A 24,737-nucleotide genomic window follows, 5' to 3' on the forward strand; every position below is an offset into this window, starting at 1 on the left:
CACCCACAGATTACTTTCTGAGAATTTTAATAAAATCCATTCAGAGGTTCGTGAGATATTCTGCTGACAGACAGGCAGTGTTGACTGTTAACAGTTAATGCCAAAGTTTTAGGCAAAAATATAATGCATTGTGTAGGGCTTGACATATTTGTTTGTGGTTATGCCTAGCTACTATTGCACCAAATTTTAGCTCAATCTATGTAAAATTGGCTGAGTTATGGTCATTTTTGTGTTACAGTAGACTGATTGCCATCTTGAATTGGAATTACTCCCAAATTTGTTGAGTTGGAGATGTACACACAATGATTGCTTTGAGAGTTTTTGCTAAAATTCATCCACTGGTTCATGAGATCGTCTACAACAAACAGACAAATGTAAACAGACGCGGGCAAAAGCATTATCACCTCTCGTTTTCAGCAGCAGGTGAAAAAAAAGATTAAAGCTATATGTTAAACTTCAGATAATTCTGCTCTGTATTTTGTTTGCAAGCTGCATGGCAAAAGCACACCACCCCACTCTGAGCATGTGAAACGTTTATCGAGAAACCTTTTTTCTGTTTTATCAGAAATCAAGATTACATGTGTATCAGGTTCTCTGATTGTGTCTCTTTCACCTATTATTCACCACAAAGCAGGAATGTCCATTATGTTCGCAGAGGGAATCCCCTCAACACATTTTTTTATGATTGATGGGGATTATCAAAGCTGAGCTTTATTAATCCCCATGGTGTCTTCAGCTTTGGTTCACAGCCGGTGTCCCAGTCAAGGGCAATGTAAGTGTAATCTCTAATACCTTGCATGCTTTTGGGGGAGGAGGGGAGGTGTCCTCTCTGTTTTTTGTTCTTGCATCCCATTATGCACAATAAACATGATAAAATCTCCATCCTGGAAAATAGGACACATAGCAAATTACAACAAAATACTCACTTAAACGCTATCCAGTTTACAGTTTTCAGACTGTTTGACTTACAAGTTGAATTAACGTACATTTGGTGTTTGCTTACCTGTGGAAGAAATTATGCCAATACAGCACTGAATGTATCTCATTGTTGAAATTTGACTAAACATGTGCAGTATTTAAACCAAAAGATTCATCTGCAAACCTTTTTTTTACATTATCACATAAGTGGCAAAGATATATGCAATGCAGTTTAATTGGGATTTTTTTATACAAATAATAAAGCAATAAAATTGCTAAATCAGTTCATTTAATCTACGAGTACTTGTGCACATTGTAAAACTTTGTCTTTAACTTCTGGAAAGCTAACATTGAAAAAGACAAAGTCAGCAGATATCTGCCTGGTATCTTGTTGAAAGACAAACATTTGCAGCAGATAAATATTGTGCTTTATCTGAGCTGACACTAATTATTGACGTGGATGTTTTTGGTTTAGTCATGGCATCTGGCGCTGACAATCCATTAGTGAATGAATGAACCTGGATTCTATCATTATCTTGCATTGGAATGATCTTTTATTATTCATCTCAACTATAATGCGCCCAAAGTCCTGTTTGTTGTTATATTATTGCACAATTTCATCCTCATTTCCATCTCAAAGATCTGATTACTCATTTAAATCAACTTGCTCTTTTTGTAAAGTCTGACTCTGTAAGATTTACTTGAGTCTTATAGTTGTGTGCCGACATATTGGATTCCTTGTTTGGCCATATTTACTGTAACAGTTACTTTAAACCAAATGCATTGGTGGATCTCATTTACTCACATCATCGATCATCTGTACCAGTAGAATCTAATGTGGCACTGCTACATGCTAACATGCACTTTAGGAAATGTTCCACTGCCACAATGAACACGTAACTAAAAGCCAGCCAGTGTGGCAGATCTATGCTGTGTGAAACTACATGATGACATGTCCCCAAGCCATATTCAGTAAGAGAGGTGAAAAAATACAATTGTTATCACATCATAAGACTACTGGATTCAAACTGCACCCCTTATTAAAATGCAGAGTGCTGTCTCTGGCAGCAGACAATGGCAGCTAAATCCTCTGATGAGGAAAAAATTCTCAGCCTTGCCTTCTCTCTGCTGTCTTTGTACTTGTGTGTGTGTGTGTGTGTGTGGGTGTGGGTGTATTCGTGTACTGTGCTGTGTGTCAACCTGCTTTAAATGGTTTGCATGATTTACTTCTCCTCCGCAGTAATGGACCCGAATCAAAATCACTCTTTGTCTACAAAGCTAAGAACTTGTTGACAAACTCAACTCCCTCTATGTGGGTGGTGCGTTCATAAAATTATTTGTATCTTAAGGGATTTCAGTCCGGAGCATTCGTGCGTGTGGTCACAATGACCTAACAAAATACAACAAGCATCCCATCAATGTATCACTCATTCTTTGGCATTACGATTGATTTGTTCTTTCAAAGTCTCCTAACTTTATTATTCTTGGATGGCTGTATGGACAAACGTTGCAAACCTTCAACTGGAAAGCTGTTCCATGATGTGGTGTTTATTGAGGATTCAGAGACTCAGAAGCATTCCATCATAACTTTGAGGCATTGTACCCAGGGTACTAAAGAACTGGCCACTTTAACTTTTGCCATCACTTTGTTAAAGTTTATCCACTATTGACATGATTCATCATGTCATTCCTCTGTCAGTTCCAGCCTCTTACAGCTGCCCACCAGCACCAGATGGGCTATGCATAATTAAGATCTTAACCCACAGCAGAAATCTGAACCTGTCACTACACTGACAATAAGACTGACCAGCCCAGAGGCACTCTTACCCCAGATGCCCACTAGTTCTTGTTATGCTGCTTTCAATGGCCTTAACTTACTTATAGCGCATTTTATAAAGGCCAAGTTGTATTTAACACTTTGGTAAATTCTAAAAAAAGCAGTGTTTCATTAATTTAACTTAAATGTCCTTTTCTCTTCATTTGTTTATGATTGTTTATTTTGATTTTGGGAAAGGAAAAGTAGAAAGACAAAGAATTAACCAATGTTATAAAATCATCTAATTTTCAGTAGTTGTGTTTCATAAAACCTTGGTTTAGAAAACACATTTATCCAAGGATTCTCAATTAAATTTGCAATGCAATCTAAAACACCTAAACTAAAGCGATGAACAAAAATGTAGCACTCAAAACCTTGCTGAAAGAACAGAACAGTATGCAAATTTAGTTTTATTGCAATTTTAAAACCTATATTAAGCTAACTATGTCATTCGGTAACTAAAATTCTGACTTGAAAACCTAAAACACTGTTTTCATTTAAGCGGATAAAAAGCTTTATGTGGCAAAACCACCCATTGTACAACATGGGCTTCAATTGCATTTCATGTTGGAAAATTATCATCATTGGGCTTCTATTTTCTAAGGTCAAGAGTTACCTAACACATAAAGTGTGTGAAATATAAAGAAGAGACTTGTGCAGCTTGTCCTTGTTTCCACCACTGAATCAATTTATCAGTCTGTTATCAAATCAGTGCTCATTTAGACATTTAATAAATCAGATGTTGAGAGTTTCATGTGTCTCCCCGTGGTTTGAATGTGCGCCATTTCCAAGATGTGTTGATAAATGACAGACAATATTTTCAAGGGTGATGTCTTTGTGTCATTTCCTGAAAATACTGGTTGGGCCGTAACAGCTGCAACAATTGTAGGAATACAGTTTATAAGGCAGCTTTAGGAAGAAAATAGATATCCTTTGAAAAGACATAAATCCCCAAACACCCACCATGACAGTAAGTCCCATCCCCTGATCCATCCTCACGCAGTGCTCTCATATCACGTCCACAAATTCTGTGGCTTTACTAGCCATTCTGTGGCTTTTTTCTCACAACTAATAGCAGCAACAACTCTGTTTGTGGCTTGCGCTGCTGCCTGGCTGGACTGACAAAGCTTACATGAAAGAACAGTGGGAGACAGTCATTTCACCAGTTCAGCCAGCTCCACAAGTCTTTGAAGTCGGTGCCCCCTGGATCATTACAGCGAGGGAACACCCTGTAGCTCCATACAGCATATCTGAATGCATTTATCTTTTTGAGTAGACAGTGACTGTCTCCACGGTGGGCTCAGTTGCAGCAGATATTTGTGTTATCAGACTGCCATTAGCAACTTTTTTTTTTTTTTTTGAGCCACTGCTGGCTTCATTTTACTGTCATTTTACTGTCAAACCTTAGGACTTTTTCATTTACTTTCCCTTTTTTTCCCTCAATCCTTTTAATCCCTGATTAGAACTTCCTACACAAGAACAACCCACCCAGAGCAGCTTGAGTCATGTCCCTGGTTTACAGAAAGTCTTGATAGCTCGTACTTCCCTTGTATTGGAAGCAAAAGTCTAAGTTTTGGAGAACTTCTCTTCTGGGCGCGTATTTTGTCTCTTTTGAACCGATTCCTTTGTGCCTTTGCGCATGCCTGTGTCAACTCCAACTCCACCCCACCTTCGCTTTTCTTGAGAAAGATGGAAGAGAACTGAAAGACATTTGTGTCTTTGTTCTCATCGGTCTTTGTTCTACCTCACTCATTTGTGATCCTGTGTTCTTTGCAGGAGTTAGGAGGTGAGAGTGGTGGGTTTGACTGTTCAGGTTAGTGTGCAGGAGGATAATGTGTGAATATAGCTGCCTGCTCCCTTACTGTTAAGCTTCTTTGCATGTTTTCCATTATGTATTTATTTTCCTGAAACGTGACTGTTTTATTGAACTCTACACCCTTCTTGTTTGCTGAAATACATTTTATTAACTCTGTTCTGTTGCATAGAACCATAGCTGCTGTGTACTTTTTGCCTGTTTAAGTCAGACTGTACATGGCAACAAACATGTATCTATGTTTAGGCTACAACACTGTTTAAATGCTTTAGATGTAATTAAGATACAATAAGGAAATGAAGTGTACAGTTTAGAGTTCTATTTTAAGGCAAATCATTATTATAAACTATATGAACCTTGCTGAAAAGGTTACTGTCTGGTTTATGCCCCCAAGCTCACAGCGTGTTAGTCTTTTGTCCGATTAATGTCAGGAATGATCCAAGGAAAAGACAATAATAAGGTGGCATATTTTAGCATTTAAAACAGATATTTATATTGGATTCAAGTACAGCAGCACTATTTCAGGTGTTCAACACTTTATTTATTTATTTATTTATTTATTAGTTGTTGGACTGGTCCAGCACTAAAGCTGTGGTCTTTAATAAAACAGTCTGTTGTGCATGCATGTATAGGGAAGTGTATGTGTGCGTGTGTGCGTGAGAGAGAGAGATAAATCGAGTTTTTCAGCTCTGCAGTGAAACAAAAGTACATCAATGATACTCAAACCTTCCTCTCACCCCATTGACTCACTTTTTTTTTTCTCCACACCACAGCTCTGCTCTCACAGATATCGCACCACTCTCTTATTTTCTCACCCTCTGTAACCTATTCTCAGCCTCTCCCTTGCTTGCTTCTCTTCTCTCCTGCTGCCCTTCCTTCAGCCCATCCCTCACAAACTACTTACTATTCAGTTCAGGGAGGCTGCAGGCAGCATTGCTCGAGCTCCCCATACTGCTGCTGCAGGACTAGACCTTTTTATTCCCTGCTCTCTGTTTCTCTCTCTCTGTCTGATAACCAGACATTTTCCCTCACCTCCTTCTCTAATTCTCCTGAAACTATGCACCTAAAACCTTGGCTTTAAGCCCAACATACTTAGTATTTAACCCTCCTCATTCTGTTCATCCTTCTGCTCTTTTTCTTTTTTTTTCCCCCCAAACCGTATGAACGACAAAAAGATCTGCAACAGCATGACTACCAAAGCAGTGCTTTAATGGGGTAATCTTTTTTAAAGTAGCTCTTACTGTATATTTTTAGGGACATGCATTTTTTTGTAGATAAATTGTTTAGACATTTACACACAGAAAAAAATGCAAACTCTTTACTTGTTGATAATTTCCTGAGATCAGGGCCCTTTTGAAGATTTATTCCATGTCCGCTCGGTCACTGGGACTCCCCAATTTTCTAGGTTGTTTTGATATATATTTTTTTTGTTTGTCTAATAGCAAAAACAGAAACATGGAGCATGATGGTTCAGAGCTTTATAGTGCAGCTACACTAAGTTAGGGTAAAAATAAAAAGATAATTAAAAAAAATCCTAATGGCGCTGCTTCTCTCTTTGTGAAAACCCATCGCGAGGCCAAGATACTCTCAGACTCATGTCAGATAAATCAATTACAGACTTCAGATACATTTTGAATATGCTTTCTTCACATCTGGCAGTCAAACAAAAGGCACACCTATGAGAGAGATGAATAAATGGTCTCTGTGACTCCTTTTCCTTTTTTTTCTTTTGTCACTGCCTTTGTCTCTGCTATAGTCAACTCTTTTCTTGTTAACCTTTCTTTTTCTTCGGGTCCAGGTATAGCACTATTATTGCATTTGTCTGGATGGAATCTAGCTGGCTGATTTAAACGTGCATATAGAGAAATTTCTTATCGACTCCAGTGCATTCAGCCTATGTGAAACTTTTCTTTTACATCGATAAACCTACTGACCACGTATTCATCTGCAAAGCCTATTAATCCCTATCTCAATATTTACTCCACCTCAGTAAAACCTGTTCATTTCAATGTGCTTAACGATAAGCCAGATGCTTTCCCGCATCCGCAAACCTGCTTGACCACAGATACTGATAACCAGTGACGGGCCCACAGACTAAACATGAGCTCGTGTAATGAGAGGAGTTAGTAAACGGCTTCAGCCATTAAATGTTAAGAGGGCTTGTGCTTGAAGGCACTCTTGCTTCTCCTCGGGCGGTTCTGTCCTAGGCTGCATTAAGTCTAAATGACAAGAGACCGCCGGGCTCGAGCAGCACTGCCATGGATACCGTGGACATCGATGTGTGTGGAGAAAAGACTTGAATCCCTCTTGTAAGAGGCACATGGGAGACTGAGAGTGCTGTGGCTAACCTGAAGCTTTGAACAAGACTTTTTCATACTCACGTATTTTCCGACACCAGTCTTGTACTTATATTGTATAGCCTACATTGAATATTTGCATTATTGCATTTATTTGTGTAAATATATTGTTTTTAATATTATATTGTAAAATGATATAATGCTCAAATACAAAACAGTGCTTTTTTAGTTAGTATGTATGTGGTAACATTAGTGATCTCTGACCACTGATAGGGGCATAACAAACAATAACTTATTGTTACGTAATGAATGAAATATAAGCTTTTTAGTTACACATAATTAAACTTTGCTGCTAATGTGTTTGTAATTGTATAGGCTGTCTAAGCGTTTTGTAGACCTTCCTCAAAATTGTTACTGATGTGGACGATTAGTGAAACATAAAGGGTAATGAATACCATGTTGTGCTCTGGAGGTTCAAGGACTGAGCGCTGCTGCCTTAGGTCATTATCAATTCCATTGAACCTCATTAAAAAGAAATGATGTTGAGATTTACATGCGTGTTTTGTTTTGTTTATTTATGACGATGCATAAATACCATCCAACACGTCTCTTAGCAATGATGACATCTCTCTTTTTTTTAAAATTATGTGTCAATAAAAAAATTTATAAACTTACCTGAGGCAGTCACAAAATAGCTACAGCATGTAAAGCGTTTCAAGGCAGGCTGTAAAACTCATGTGTCTGGTCGGTGTCATCCAAAGTCACATGTGGGTCTTTTGTGCAAGGCTGCTAACTAATCGAGTGTGCCTGTAGCAGTAAAACCAGGCCACATGCTTTTCATATCAGTTTTAAAATTGATGCCACTGGTATAGCTTTTTGTTCTTTATATTTTGCTTCAAAAGAGCAGATTTTCTTCTGGTCTTTTGTAAAGGCAATACATTAAACCCAATTTCCTCATATTGACACAATTTTCTAAGTCCTTTAAGTTTTTTTTTTTTTTTTTTTTCTGACATGCTTCAGATCAATACAAAAACAGTAGCAAAAGCCTTTTTGCAGTGGCTACAGTTTGATACACAGAATGCTCCCTACACCTGATTGTAAAACACATAGTAGGCCACCTAAAGACATTCCTCTCCTCTCTTTTGTGGGGTATGTTTTACAGGAGTATTGATACTGTTTGCCTGTGGTATATATTAATCCAAAGTGGACTAAGCAAACTGTAAGAATAATACTTTTTTCTTCTCTTAAATACTTATATATTTTCTTTGTCTGTAGTTTGGCCCTAAATAGCTGGTATTGATTCATCTTTTGGACACACTCTCATTGTAAGCCAGTTGGCACTGCAGATGTAAATGCTGAGTAGCAGAACAGCCAGTCAGGTCAGTTAATGTTCCAGCTGCTCCCACGCTTCAATTTCTATATCATATATTGGCTACATAAACACAGAATTTTACATTTCACTTTGTTTTTTCTTTTTTTTTTTTTTTTGGTCTTTAGGATTAATGTTAAAAACGGATGTATGTACCAGATGATTATACACAATGATAACCAGTTATCTGCTTAAAAAACTAGTCAAATTAGATATATACTCCCTTGTTTTAAAAAATAAACACACTGAATGGGATACTTAAAACCCCATCCCTCTTTTCATGTGCAAATTACATCTGAAAACAAGTTAGATTTACTGTACATGTGGCATATGTGAAACACGTTTCCTGTGGGATTTCTGAGCATTTTTAACATAATCACATGTGGTCACATGGTTTTACACATGAGATCACAAGCGGCAAACATGGTAAAATCATGTAGTTTTCTGTAGGGAAAATTAACATATTTATTTTTTTGTTGTTTTTGCTTGTTTGCATTTAACTTTGATCTATGAACAATTTGAGCATTAATGAAACGGAAATTCTCATTTTATCTTTAGGCATGTCTGACTTTTGTTTAGTTTTCTGAACTATGCCATAGTTCAATTGTTTAACCACAAATGTATTTATTTATTTATTTACTTTTTGTCTCTTTTGTGTTAACTTTGATTTTTGCAGAATTACTCCTTGATGGCTCTTTAGAATATCATTTAATATATTTATTTATTCTTGTAGAATCAATTTAGGAAATGATAAAAGTGCATTGTTGCAACAAGATCTTAATATACTTTACACAGTTGAAAATTAAGGTTTTGCAAAGTTGTCCTATTATGTCTAAGCATGACTCATTTATAGCTTTTTTATATTTTGATGATTTATGGGTGAGTACTAAGTGGCTTAAGAAACAAACAAATCTTCTGAAAATGAAGTGATACAAGGATTGGACTGAAAATAGTGGAGGAAAAGACATCTAACACCTGAAGTTTAACTTTGAAAGATCTTCAAAAACCGAGTAGAAGTTATTCAAGACTGATTTTTTATTTTTTAATTACAAAAAGATTTTGGCTACTTGGAAGCAAAAATGAGGGCTGGCTCAAGCCATAGTTCCACACACACTACGTGACTCTGTACACTGATGGGCTTAGATAATGGATGAATCAAAAGGACATACAGTAATTTTTTTAACTATTTTTGATAATATAAGTCCTATTATATAATCTAATTTAACTTACTAAAGTGAACAGTATGTTTAAATATGTGGCTACACACACTTTCAAACATGTGGAGACTCTTAAACTTTATGTATTTATTTCTAATTTATCTAACCCTAACATTGCATTGTTTTACTGTACATTTTGGATTTACAATGGGTCGAATTACATGTTGCATCTATTGTGTTACTATAGGATCGCATTAAAAAGTATAAAACCAAAATTGTAATCCAAACCAATTATCTGAAGAACTCTCCTCTCGCTGCAGGGACTGCTGCGTGTTTCCTTTTCGGGTATCCTGTAATCACAGTAGCTGATAGCCACCGCTGCACCTCTTTAAGTTGCACTTAATGAGAACAACTCAAATTGGCTCATCTGTGGCACCACAGCAGAGGAAGCGCAACTTATCTTAATGAGGATCTAGCTACCCATTATCAGCTGGTTACCCGACCAACATGTTACCACTATTATCGTCATGCACTCGCAGCTTACACACACACACAAACACTCTCTCAGCCTCTTGTTATCAGCTTGCCTTCCCCTTTAAGCCTGCCACAGACAGTGTAACCACATTGGGCAGTAATTGTACCTCTCACTCCTGCCTAATTGAATTGACATGGAGCCGGAATTGATATCATTTAACACATTGATCTTGAGAGACAATGAGACACAATGCCTCATGCCCCCCCTCCCACCTGACTTCTGTTTTCTTCCCTCTGATTCATCTGCCCATTTCTTTTATTTGCCGTGTTATTGCCTATGAATTACCAGAGCCACTCCTCATTCTCTCGCCAGCCTTCAGGTTCAGCCTTTTTTCTGTTTGTTTTATTGTTATCACTATGTCCCAGTAGGTGCAGTGACATGGTGTTGAAAACAAATAATTTAGGCCAATTAATGACTGAATGAAGTGTCTTTGAAATGCTTTAATACACTGGCATTTCATAAAAGTCTGTTATTTCATTTATTTATTTATTTTCCAGAGCTTAGATAAAATGGTTCAAAAAGTAATCAAAAAGCCACAGAAGGGAAACTGTATTATTTACCAATACTTATGTGCCATTTCAAAATAAGTGAAAAGACGAAAACAGCAAAAGGCTCTGTATGTCATTCAACTGGTTATTATTATTATTCCATGCATAGGTAGCACACATGTATGTCTTATTCCATTTGTATGAGGTTTAAGGTCAAAAAAGCTGTGAAATGGTTTGCACTGTAGAGCACCAGCAAATTACACGCTTACTGTGGTAGGACCTGAGAGAATTAATATGCTCCCAGCCTGCAGTCGTTCCACCAGCCTCCAGCAGCCGTCTCCTGAGTGGGGAAGAGTAACTCCACTTCTACCGCCTCCATTACCCCTCACACGAGTCGCTCATTGTCGGGCACCCACTTCTGTCTTTCTCCCCCCAACAGCGAGTGAATGAGTGCGCAGCATGGGGGTGGAAAATAATAGATGTGGGACAGTTGGGAACATTGTCTGCAAGGCACCATGGGGAATTGTGTTTATCAAGAAATCAAACATGCACATTCCAGTGTGTGACAAAAATCGAGTCAAAAAAAAGAAAAAGAAAAGGAAAATAAGTGATTCTCCTGGGGGAGAAAACAAAATCAAGCAGCCAAGTTGTCAAGATGTTAATGGCGCTAAATACGAGAACATGATAGTTTGTACATGTGGAACTCACCTGAATTGAAACAAAGCCAAATACATTTTCACATAAAAGCATACACAAAACAAGGTGAATCACTGTTGGGGCCCATTCAAGCTGAATATAAGCTTGACACATTGACTAACCTATGATTCATCATTGTGGATGGCTTTAGATGTAAAGTTTGTAATGGGGGATTCATGCGTGGTGTGTTTAATTGGGTGTTTCATGTTTTGCAGGAAACCCAACATGAGCAATACATTATTCATCGCATCTTAAATGCACTTGACATATGAAAGCTAAAAGTATAATTATAGTACAAGGTAGCATTTTTTCCCCCCCATTAATTCTGTTTATCTTGACTTAATGTGAATGTCAAAAGTATACCACATTCATTTCAAATATTCAGGGTTATACAAAAAGTTGCAGTGGTTTTAAGAAAACGAGCACACCAATAGCGACTGCTTAGGGAGAACTAAAAATAACAGGTGCATGGTTTTGTCCCTTTACCCTGACATCGTTGTGCCTTTTTAATCTCCTTAACTCAGATTAAAGAGTTTTCAGAAATAAAACGGCTGGGATTTCCGATACTGAAAAAAAAAGCATTGGGAAAAAAAAAAAGAAGCTAAATTTGGTTTATCTGTTTGTCTGTTCACTGTGGAAAAAAATGAAAGTTGTTTGTGTTTTTATAGCTTAACCATATTCTCTTGTTAGTTATACTTTGCATCATTTTTTGTTTAAATGTACAGAAACATTTTATTTAACACTCCCTCCCTCCTCTTTTTTTAATTATTTAGGGTGGTGAGCATCTGTAATCCTGTGTGTCCCTGTGGAGCCTTAATGACACATTAGGCTCTTAAGGCAACATAGTGACTAATGTTGTCATGTCTTCTACTTTGGCAAAGAAAAGCTGGTCTGTGTATGAACATCAAAGTGTGAGTGATAGTTTAAATGTGTAGCACATAATGGAAGGTAACTGAATGCCACCTCCATTTCCTCTCCTCCCTTTATGTCAATCAACAACTGGCTAAAAGCCTTCATCAGTACATGCCAGAATTACACTTGCAAATATATTAGCACCTCATCTATAGAGTCTATTTAGGATTATGTGGTGCTTTCTATACAGGCCTGAATCTCTAAGAGAACCCTGAAGTCTTCTTGCCAGTTTTCTTCTTTTCAGTCTGGTGCATTGCTTCACAACAGATGACTGCATTGTGCCATTGCTATTAGAAAAGGGAGTAACTAACTATAGCCTTAGCTAGGAGAGAAATAACTCATTCTAACTGCAATGTTTAACATTCATGTGAATAAAAATGGTATATGAGCCCTGGCCAATGGCAATTTAGCACAGAAAAAAAAAGACCAAAAATCCATTTTTATTGTATCTTTTTAAAGATCAGTGTGTTTTATGTCAACGACCTTGTATGAGCCACAGCATGTACTGACACTTACACAATATCAGTTCATGCTGAACAGCTAATAGAGAAAATAAAATGTACTAAAGCTAGTTTATTTTAACTTCTTAAAATTTGCTCATTCTCACTTGCACTGTAATGCATGCACATTACAAAAAGAGCCAGAAATCATAACCTATATGAGAAAAGAAAAGACTCAAGTTGTCAGTGCCAGCATGCTATAGGTCTGCCTTCACTGTGGTAGCCCTCTCTCCGCTGCTGTCTGTTTGTGATGGCAGGAATATTCAGAACTAATAAGAGAGCTGTTATTTTACAAGCTGATAGTGACCGCAGCATTGAACATAACAGTGTTAACCTTGAGGTGAGTTTACCACGAGGTGCCCGTTTGATGTGGGCTCATTTAGTTATCTGTGGCACATAGATACGAGGCATTCTGTTCCACTCAATTATCAAAAGGGCAGAACAATAGTGCAGTAATACAGAGATAAGTTACCACGTTTGGTGTCTCATTAAACAGAACGCAGACTAAATGGCTCTTTTACTCATTCTCTGAGTGGTCAGTGTCTCAAAAAATCCACATTCGAGGCAGATTTGGGTGAATGGAAATCATGTCACCTGGTGTACGTCTCTCTGCAAAAGCTGATAGCATGTTGGTTGCTCGCCTTTATGCCATACCAGGGAGAACAGTCTGATTGTTGCCTGGCAACAATACAAATAATTGCGTATGCTGGTATTGCTTCAACAGAGGACGATTTTGTCTTACAATCTGCTGATCACCCTGCTAACATTTTTTTTATTCAATTCTAATAAAGAAGTTGCAAATATGTTATAAATCGTATTGCTCTTTTTTTTTTTGTTACCCTCTTTCAGTATGAATCAGGCCCTTCTGAAACAGAGCAGATTTCAGAAGAAGGATGAGCCACATGTTTTCATTTGTCAGTTGTCAAAAAAAGAGTGCATAGCCATTAACATGAGTGATTATTTATAGACATACAGTTTGAAATGTGGTGGCACTGGACTCGATGCAGCAGCTTATTGAGAGGACCTGAGGGAGAGTTACCAATGGAGCAGTAAACATAGCTCATTCTTCACCTTTAAGGAGCGTGCTCTGTAACTGTGTCCTCATTCCACTTTTGCTCTGGTGTTAAAGTGACTGCTAAAAAACTATTAGGTTTGTCAAACAAAGTGTATTTTGAATATGGAAACTTTTTGCTCCCAACAGTTGTGAGGGAATGCCTTATCATAATTGCCCTGTAATAATATCAGGGCAGTTATATGTTTCTAGAAGTCTTGTGCATTTTCCTGGAACTGAATGTCTACTACAACACTGTATGTGCACTACTTCCTGGTTTAATCTATTCACGAACATATTTATAGCAATGCAATGACTGTTTTACCATTTTGCACAGACAATTTAATCTTGTTGATCTGCAGGTCAAAAATAAGGCAGTAAATGTGGGAATCTAATAAAGTTCTGTTCATATTATCTGATGAAAAACAGTGAAGCTTGTAAAGGATAAATAGAGCTGAAAGCAGAGTCACCTCGTTGTCCAGGGTTTTTTTCACTGAACGTGACTAAAACTATTTTTTCTGTGATATAGAGAAAAGATTGTGTCATAATGTATCCTACCAGTAACCAGCAGAGACTCCTGCTGTTTTGGTTGCCATGCTTGTTAACTGGAAAGGAGGGAAACCTGGAACAGTAAGAAGCTGTGCCGCTTGCCCAGCAAAACTCCCCACTGTCGAGTGAAAAGAAGCAGCTTGTAGCTCTGTGTGTATCAGGTGAACCATGTGGTAGTCTGCGCCATGCTAAAGCCATCAGTAGGAGCTGGCATTGACAGGAAGTGCAGCACAAAGGGGAACTGGAGACAACTGAATTGGTACTTACCAGATTGGCTAGTTGCTAGGTAACATTGCTAACAGTTTCAGGCAGATTTTCTCTGACCGAGGAATACATTGTCAAAATAAATTCATGAGAAAATATATTTTCAATTAATAAAATTTAAACTGATTATATTCCCATAGTCATTTAAAAAATGATTGTAACATATTGTATGGTGTAACTGTAATCCTATGTAATCCTATAAGTGATGCATACTTTGAATAGAATAATGGTATTCTGATTTTTTTTTTTTTTTTTTTTTTTCACAGACTGGCAGAAAAGAAAAAGGTGACCCACTGAACTCGGCCATTGACAAAATGACCAAAAAGACCAGGGACCTGCGTAGACAGGTGAGTTCAAAATTCATAGGTGCCACACTTCCATCTTTATCTTCCTAACCTGTGCTCTTTACACCTTTCTGAAATGTTGACACAACTTCAGGAGAATAAGGCAAAAGGGTTGATAGTTTGCCTCCTTTTTATTTCCAATATTTTGTCTTTTTTATTTTCTTTTTAATTCTCAAAACTTCGAAAGCTGCTGTAGGAAATTCCAAACGCTAAATTGAAATTTCTACCACCAGTAGAAAGAAATGAGAGGATGATTTACGCTGCAATACATGAGATCAGCACTCATAGGTAACGTTGATGTATTTCTTAAGTTTATAAAGACAAGATTAATCCTACTTTCCACAGCTGGATTTGGCAGAGTATGACAAAAAATCCTTAAGTTGACAAAATGAGAACACCTAAAGAGCATACGTGGCTATCTTATGATCATTCAAGCAAGCCTCAGAGGTGTACTTTTACCTCTCATAAATTAAGCCTAATTCCTATGACTGATACTGGTAAAATCTACAGTGTGTCTGAGGAGGCAGTTTTAGTGCCTGATTTGGTTTTCTTGAACAGCACAACAGCCCCTTTCGTCCTTACCTGTATGAGTTTATTATTTATTTTGTGAGTGATGCTCCCTTGCTTCACAGAATGGTTTTGTCCTTTCTGACCTCTAAAGACCACGAGATTGCTCTAGATGGGAAACTATGAGTCTGTCTCCTGTTGGGGTATTTGGTGCAGGCTGTCTGACGGGCTGGCAGGCGGTATTCACTCTGACAGGATGTTCTATTGACTCAGGGGTTGGCTTGACAGAATGGGCGGTGTGTTTAAGCTTTCAGTTAAGATGGGAGGGCAAACCCACAGCACACATGCAGACATTACACTGAGTTGTGATACTGTAATTATGTCAACAAGACACGTGTTGAGTTTAGCGAGTCAGCGGCAACGTGTAGAGACGCAAGCCCTTCCTGAGGGGAGGTGCACAGTTGCACATTTGAGAATTTCAGTCTCCGGGATCTCCACAGTGAAAAGGAGGAATCACAAAGGAGATGAGCACAAATGACAGACAGCGTTTGTGAAATGGGAGCAGGTAAGACCAAGCAAGCCTTGTGACAACACCACGAGAGACATGCCGTGTTGTTTTCTCTTCCATGCTGATGTGTACACACATGAGACAACGCTAAGCTGTCTGTTATCCAGGACAAATTCAGTAGCTGTCAAGCATAGCGTTCGTTCACGCCTCCATTCTGTTTTCTTTGAAACCGGTAAATCTTTTGGCGTACCATCATGTCTGGGAGAAAATATATATGGCAGCATTTACATCACAAAAATATTGAGGGAGTTTTTTTGAATTTCAACACGACAAAGGAGAATACTTACAGGTATTAAAGCAAACATTGAACCAATCCTTCTGACTTGCAGCCTGGCAGCCTTTTTTTTTACTCCTCCATGTGTCAACAATAATAGCACAGCCATTCTTTAGTTAAAATAAATGCTAACCATCAGTATCCTCTTACATCCTTGAGGCCCTTTGCTAGCAAAGTGGAAATAAAACTAAATGTCAAAGTCTTCTTTTATGTTCAGAATGATACAAAAACTTGTCTATGTAGGGCACCACACTAAAATTTACATATGCTCACATCGGCCTCCCAAAAGGTATAGCAAACACAGTCCAACCATGAAATCCCACCTGCATCTATGAAATTTTATAACCTACCAAGATTATTCCAAATTGAAAAGCTTTTCTAGGTCTTCCTCTCCATAATTCAGTGGCCCTTATGCTTCACCAGTTTTTTAACAGCAGGTGACCCTCTGCCTTCCTGCTGTACATCTGGTACTGGCTGCAGTGGAACTTCTTTCATGATCTCCGTCTGGCCCAGGTTCGAGACATTAATCATAACGACAATATAAAAGTTAAAATAATACAATTACAAGCAAAGAAATATGACTTATTAGATAGTAGCCCCAAAAATGTTGTTCGGTGATAAAAAACGTGGTTTCTGCAATTCTAAAAATGCAATCATGACAAAACAAAGGCAAATGAAGAGCTGGAAGCAATTTAAAAATGTATGAACGCAGTGATGGTTGAAGTGTGAAAGTGCAGTCACTTCTGTTCTCAACAATTGCCCTCCCTCTATTTTTCAGGTTATTCCTAACCCCTCTCCCTCACCATTCACCACCCGACAAACACACACACACATACACACACACTCATGCTTGTCTCAGTATTTTTGTGGGGCCACACGACTAAAACACCGTATTTCTAGCCCTTTGACCAAACTTTACCACCACAGGAGAGTAACTCACTTTGACCCCCAATTTTAGTCTTAAAACTACATTTTAACCTTCAAAAAAAGGGATTCAGGATAACCATAAATTGATCCATATGTGTAGACCCAAGAAACTGGCTTTATTTTGTAATATGCACAACTGGAATTATTTATACACAGGATGTAATACTAAAGATTATATTTGTATTAACAAAAAAGTGTCATCAGTGCATTAAACTAAAAGCCATACAAATAGCAATGAAAATATAGTCGCATTACCAATTAAATAGGTAAACGTTTCCTTGGTTTATCTTTTTATTTATTTATTTTATTTTTATTTTTACATTTTTTGTGTTTGTTTGCTTGTTTTTGTTCCATAATTTCATATGAGCACAGCTGCGTCTGCACTTGAACTTTGGTTTAGTTTGAAGTGTGCACAAAATCAGAAAAAAAAGTGTTTTAACAGAAAATTCAGCAAATGATATCTTGCTTCGCAATCATTATTATTATTATTTTTTTTTCATGTAGTCTATTATCCAAAAGTTTTAGACAGTTGATCTAATAACACTAGGGATGTCTGACTGGCCTTAAATAATTCAGCAGCATGATAGCAACCTCAAAGATAAAGCTGCATTCTTGAAGAACTATCGTGATGACATGAAGTGATAAAAGCAACTGAAATCAGACAAATCCACAGAGCGGGAAGTACTTTAAGATGTTTGGACAAAGACAGCCCACCTGCCAAGTAGCTTGGATTCAGTTTGCCCCAGAATTAAATCATTATGCAAAACAGTAAAGCAAAAGCTTTTCTGTCTACCCCTTGTTTCACGTTAACTAAAGTTAGCTGATGACTTCAAATAGTTCCTAGCAATATTTAGAAAAGTATATTCACATTACTTTGAGTGTCCTTTGGTGGTCACACATTTCTGTTTGTCATGACATGCACTCCTATAAAATGCATAAAATAGATATGTGACCTCTTGACAAAACTATTTATAATGTTATTCTAAGCTTACATAGGGGCACGGTAGCTTGGTGCAGGGGTCTCATAATCCTTAGGCTGCATGTTCAAGGCCAGGTTACATCAGGAAGGGCATCTGTTGTTGTGACAACCCCTGCAAAAGTAAGCAGCCAAAAATAAATAAATAAATAATAAAAAAAAACATTCTAAGCATGCTTGTTTATCCTATATAGATTTATTTTCACTATTTTTTGTTGATTATAAAAACTTACTTTAAGCTAGATACAGTGCTTATACAAAGTATTCACCCCTTTGGAAGTTTCATGCTTTTATTGCTGTTAAAAATCAATACTGGTCAATTGAAATGGGTCTTCTTTTAAAACAGTTTTCAGAGAAAAACCTTCAATGTCAAAGTGAAATTAAATTTCTACAAAGTAATACCAATTAAATAAACATAAAAACTGCTGCCTGGGTTCTTCACCAGTCTAAGCTGTATGGGTGATTGACAAAGTGAAAGCCACTGTTGGGAAAAAAACAAAAAACAAAACTCATAGTAAATCTAGATTAGAGTCTCTAAACTATCTAGATAAACTCTGGTGGACATGTTATATTTTTCTTCATTTTTTTGATGACAGATTTACCAGAACTGGGAATGTTTAGGGCCTTGTAAATCCTTTTGTATCCATCCCCTAATTTGTACTTTTCTCTGAGTTGGATTAGGAAAGTCACTTTAAAAAAGGTGATTATTTATGCAATTACTTATTACACATTACATATTTAACCGGCATTACCCTGTAGAAATTAGAATTTACTTTGACACTAGTTTTTTCTTTGTTTGTCTGTAAAAAAAATTATATTGACCATGACTGATTTATGACAGCAATAAAACCATAAAACATCCAAATACGGAATATTTTTATAGGCATTGTGTTTAACAACTGACACAGGTATAAAAATGAAGCTACCACTGTAACTAAGAGACTGTTCCTAATGTCTTGCCTGGTGAAATAAAGGTGAAATTAAAAAAAAAAAAATGAATTATGTGGTATATTTTTTTTGTTTACTTCAACTTTGTACCTAGAACTACAAATATACTTCTAATGTCAGGATCTGGGGTTTGGGTTTTTTTTTGTATTGAGTTATTGGTTTCTTTAATTCTGTTATTTGGTTCCTGTGTTTAGCCTTGTTTTAGTTCAGTTCTTGATCCTTGTGTCTTTGTCAAAAAGGGGAACAGTCAGTCTCTTGTTTTCCTGCCACGCCCATCTTCACCTGATCCTAGTTGTAATCATCTCACCTGTGCCCACTTCCCCTAATTACCCTCTGTTTTAAAACCTGGTCATTTCCTCCACTCACTGTTTGATGGGAAGGGTTGTCATGCTGCATTTTTTTTTTTCTTTTTGAATGAAGTTGGCATTAAAGATTAAAGGTTATGAACTTTTGTGCCCCAAGTTCATTGAATTTACTAAAGTAAAGCTGACAAAAATAATTAGTTTGTCAGCACACCTCACTAAACCAAAGTCTGTGTTTTTAGAATTAGGGTTGTAATTTTTATAGCTAATATTTTAATTGTTTAGAAAAGGCCATTTCTCCAGAGAAAACATATAACCCCCATTAGCACATTTATGTGTGTTCAAAATTTAATATAACATCAACTGTGCTTTGACTTTAAGCTGTCTTAACATATTAGAGAAATTAAATGTCAAAGCAAGCTAATGAGTAAACCTAGCATCTTTTAACACATTAATTAGCCCTTCAACTGAAGCTTGAAAATTGGCAATCCAAACTGGCAGTTGTTTAGGACATTTTTACAGCTCAGCTGATTTATGAACATAACAAGCCTGAATAGTTTTACATTATTAGATTTTGGCCACATTTACTTGATTTGGCATGTCTGTAGTCTTATTCCAACGCAATTCTGGGTTCCGAAGATTTTAAAATGCAGTCTTTCAACATTTTTTTTTCCTGCATATTTTTTTTAAATATTCTGTCAAATAGTTTACTTTTTTTTGACACCATACACTGTTTTTCATTATCCTCACAATCATGGATCACCTCTCAAAATGTGTGCTTATGCTCTCAGCCTACATGAGGGGTTTGCATAAATGTATTAATATGTAAGTTAATTCACTTGAATTGAAGCCCACTTACTTAACACATAAGTAGATAAGCTACAAAAGGCCTTATTTAACTTGAGACATGAAGTAGTTTGTTCACTTCAGACTTTTGCTAAATGTACTCTTACACAACAGATATAAAGCCCTAAAACAATGTGCGTTCATAACAGCCATAAATAATTATATTTTAGCTCTTGTCTATTTTTATGTAAAATGACAATGAAAATACATTTCACAAAAAAAAAAGTATATACATCAACAAGTTTGTATTTCCATTTTTACTAAGACATTGTATTGACTTCACTTAATTTCTATAGCCTTACCCAGACCCTAATCCTAACCTCAACCTAAACTCAATTCAAACCTGATCCCTAACCAAAAAATGATAATCCACCATATTAAAACCAGGCTTCGGTCCCTACAATGACTGTCAGTCCTGACAATGTAGGTGATTCTTGACCAAGTGGCCATCAAGCTGTGCTGCTGTTTTTGAGCAATCAGTTATTAAAATTATGGCCTATTTTTGTGTACACATCTTGCAAATTTGTAGTCTTGGTGGTGCACATTATTTTGTTGTCCACCTTGCCCACTTTGGCTCACATTGTTCCCATCCTGGCAGTTGCCTCCACGTTTTCAATTTAATTTACTGGAGGGCACTTTTGAAGTGAAGAGAGAGAGACAGATTTGAAAATGTTTTTCAAAAATTATTATTTATCATCAGTGTGGTTTTTAGATCTGGACCTTTGCCTATTATGTTTTCTGTTAGAGGAGAGCTTCTGTGCAGGTGTCAAAATGCAACTCTAGTGTTCTTGAAACGGATGGGAGACACTTAGCAAAATTCAGCTGGTTTGGAGACACTTTGTATCGCCTTGTTGCTGAAAAGTGCGATATAAATAAATTTAATTTGACTTGACCCACAATGCCTCTGTGAGTATTCCGAGAGAAAAGCTGTCTCATAATTATTTTGAACCTGTTCAAAACTCAAGTGACAGGGCTGTGTGCCTTTGTGACACAAACAAGGAAGTTGAGAACCCTGCAAAAGCAAGACATTCTAGAGACATTCAAGAGACTCCCTTATGATTGAACCTTATCATTTGCCTACTACTCGCAGCCCAGCGAGATGCTACCTTAATGCAAGGAATGAGTGGCTGCTGTTTTTGCCACCAAATGGGCATGCGTAGTTCTAAGAAAATCTCAAACCTAAAGCTTGAGCTTGAGATGACACACAGTTCTTCACAGAACAATGGAGGATTTTACCATTACAAGTACAGTCTTCTTTAAAAGTCACTCTATTCCAGAAGCAGCTATACATTTATGTTTATTATGTATTGTTAACCACACAGATGTCACAGCTGTATTGCTGCTACCAACTTAAAGCAAACAATCTAAATATTTTTTTGAATTCATGGGCTAGTATCTGGGTGCTCTGGCTTCCATCTACAGTCCTAGGAAATGCATTTCAGTTGAAAAGGTTGTTCTAAATTGACCACATGTATGCGAGTACCCGTGGATGGTTGTGTTGTTTTGTTTAAACACTGTGATGGACAGGACGTTACTCGACACTACCCAGCAACAGCAGAGATATGTTCCAGCCCCATGTAACCTTGAATAAAGCTGCTATTCAAAATAGATAAATGTGTGGATTTTTTAGAATGGCTGAAAGCAATAACTTGGGTAGCAAAAACAAGTTGAGAAGAAATAAAAAGAGACAGAAAAGGTTTAAGTAGGAGAACTTGGTGATTGGAAGGGGGCGGAAACATATAATATATCATAAAAATGAATGTGCCTCTGGACTGTAGCATAATTATCAATATTTAAATTTCTCTCTATCTTTAATCAGTATTCACTACATTTCCAGTCCAACAAAGTGATTTGAAATGAGCCATGTGTTGTACCCCCTGTCATCTTGTCTGTAATGAATGTTTCTGTCAAGTGATCTCTTTGGGCCATATTCTGACTGATGGCTGATTCCTGGATTCCCTTTAGCACAACTGCATCACACATTCCACCTCATATGTTTCTTTTGTCTCTCTGTCACAAACTCCCTTACAGCTTTGGGATGTTGAAATCATTTCAATTTCTTCCATTAGTTTGCTGACTGGTACAGCTGTTTTTAATTGTGGAGGCCTTTTTTGTTAAGGAGGAACAGCTGCCACAAATCTTGTCAGCTGTATCACTCTGTTCAAATTCACATTTCTGTTTTTATTTATTTATTTTATTTTCTGTCTGTGTATCAAAATGTTTTGAGGTTAATTACTGTTTTATTACCTTTTTTATTATTTCTTATTTGTGCTGTGTTTACGAACCATTAATGAACCACTGTTTTATAATGACTACACCAAAAACAGAGACATATATGACTTAAGCTAAAATACTAATAAAAAAAAAAAAACAATAAGGTGGCTGATGCCTTTGCTGTGTTAGGGATGAGGTATCAAATGTGTTCGTCCTACTAATGATCAGTCAGTCCCTCTTTCCCCTTTTTATTTTTCCTCTTTCCTCTCACTTATTGTCCCATGCTTTTTGATAAATATCATATATGAGGGCTATTACTTAATTTTTGATTTGCACAGGCTGTTTCCCCTCAGCCATGACTCTAGCCTCTTATATTGTGATTGCTCTTGACATTTTAATAAGAAACCTTCCTGTGCTGACCCTAAAGGACCCACCACAAAGTGTTCTGAATCTCAAGTGAAACATAACAGAAGCTGAAGTGCAACTGTAAACATCCAGAAGTCCGCCACAGTGTTCTCTTGAGTTCCGGTCCTTTTTTTTACATCTGGTAGGGCTCTGCTGAACTGTAAACAAGCCAGGTTGCCTTTGTCTCTGAATACAGGTGCATGATGTTAATGATAATTCAGAGTATATATTTATTGGAATCTTTAAAAACAAATGTATTTCTTTGTTTTTCAGTCATACACTGGTCATAGTGGATGTTGGTAACTGTCTCCATGAGGCATTTGTTTGTGTACTAGAGCAGGGTCCTTCAAACTTGAAAGATTTCCCTCCTTACAAGGCAAGTGTGCAAACTAATGCTAATGTTACCGTTGAAGATCGTATGTACCACCCATGGATTAGTGAGCATTAGTCATGTTTTATTAAACATGTGCATATGATTTCAGAAGCAGCTGGAATTTAGGCTTGTTCTTAACAGTGGTGATTTTAGGATACACAAGCTATTAACAGTCACAGATTTAGCAAAGTAATTTACAGTCACATTTTTTTAAATAGGCACATGGGTGAAATCTGTAAAAAATACATCAATATAGTCAATAATTTACTCAGTTGTTTGGTGGTTTACTACAAATTGTCATTAAAGATCTAACAACCCTTCCAGAAAAAACAGTCAAAAATGAAACACGTTTTGTGCACGTTTCCCTTGTGAACCGAAAACAAAAAGCATGCAATGTTTGCTTTTGTTTTGTTTTATTAATCTAATAATGTAGTCTTAGCTTCAAGTTTCATATTTTGCTTCAGCCAGTTAAATTATGACACCAACAGACAACAGACATTGTCAGGCTGTTGCTAGGCAGTTAGGCCTGAGTAGAAAATTATTTTCAAATGCATTTCATTTCAAAAGGTGCTCAGTGGGTTTATTGTGCCCTATGAATGTATACATTGTCATGTTGTCAAAGTTGTCATGTTGACAACTTTTGACTGCTGGCAAAAACTGTGATGTGAATTCTGAATTGAAATATCTCAAGATCTGCTCACACCAAGGTTTTGCAAGGAAATAGTGAAAACAGGAAACATGGCAGCTTAACTCATTATCTGAATGAACAGTAAAGTGTTCTTTTTTGTTTTTTTTATTTGGTGCATCCAAAATCTCTGCTGGTAATTTAATTTTCCCTTTTACTGTTTCATTCTGTATTTATCTATATGTGTTTCTGTCTTGACGCCACTGTTGGCGTACTGCTATTTTAGATTTGTGACATTTCCTCCCAGCCTACATTCTGCCGGCATGCAGCATGCCAGAAGCTTACCAGAAATTAAAAATGCATGACTATGAATTATACCCAGATCACAATGTTAGCACCTGCAAAATATTTCAGTGTATCAGAAAATATTTATATGTAAAACAAAAGCACATATCTTTGAAAGCTTGAGCCACCATGGCAGTGCTCGACTATGGAGACAAATAGCTTCTCCACTAACTTGTAATGAGCAGAGCCTGTGCTATATATTGGAATTCCAGTTCTATTTCCTTTAAGTGTTAGTGAAATACAGAGGGAGTGTTAGAGGAGAGACAGTGGGAGTGGAGCATGGAGGGAGGTGAGATCTGAAATATTGAAGATGGATTTCTGTGGGAGTGGTGTGTGGGCATTAGAATGCTGATGGTGCAGGAGAGGCTACAACTTGGGAGATCACTTGTCTGTATCATTTCTCCACTCAAAACCATCATAGTTTCACTGTTGGGTATTCACAAATATCCATTAATATCCCAAGGCCCAGTTCAGATTTTTATGCATCTTAAGCTTCTGCTATTAATTAATATTACTACCTTGGTGACAATAATAAAAACTACTGAATAAAAGCTGACATAGTAGAATGGGGCATTTCTGACCATCCAGACGTGTTAACTGGACGAGTAGCTGGCAGAGGTTATGTCTACAGGTGGTAAGTGATCTTGCCAAGCTGAAGCTGGTAACTGAGGCTGCTGGTGGGAAATAAAAAGCAATCAACTGATGTGTCTAACTCTAC

At 37.1% G+C, this 24,737-nt stretch overlaps 1 protein-coding gene across 2 annotated transcripts in view; it reads left to right on the forward strand.

Annotated features, from left to right (window-relative positions):
* ctnna2 (catenin (cadherin-associated protein), alpha 2) overlaps nt 1–24,737 on the forward strand; it is a 293,925-nt gene that overhangs the window by 188,911 nt on the left and 80,277 nt on the right. For both annotated transcript variants that reach the window (XM_017405479.3, XM_017405486.3), the window contains exon 8: nt 14,632–14,712. In XM_017405479.3, the coding sequence (XP_017260968.1) occupies nt 14,632–14,712 (81 nt within the window). The remainder of the gene's footprint in view (nt 1–14,631; nt 14,713–24,737) is intronic.

This window comes from Kryptolebias marmoratus, linkage group LG3 (assembly GCF_001649575.2).
Source record: "Kryptolebias marmoratus isolate JLee-2015 linkage group LG3, ASM164957v2, whole genome shotgun sequence".
In the NCBI taxonomy this organism is placed as follows: domain Eukaryota; kingdom Metazoa; phylum Chordata; class Actinopteri; order Cyprinodontiformes; family Rivulidae; genus Kryptolebias; species Kryptolebias marmoratus.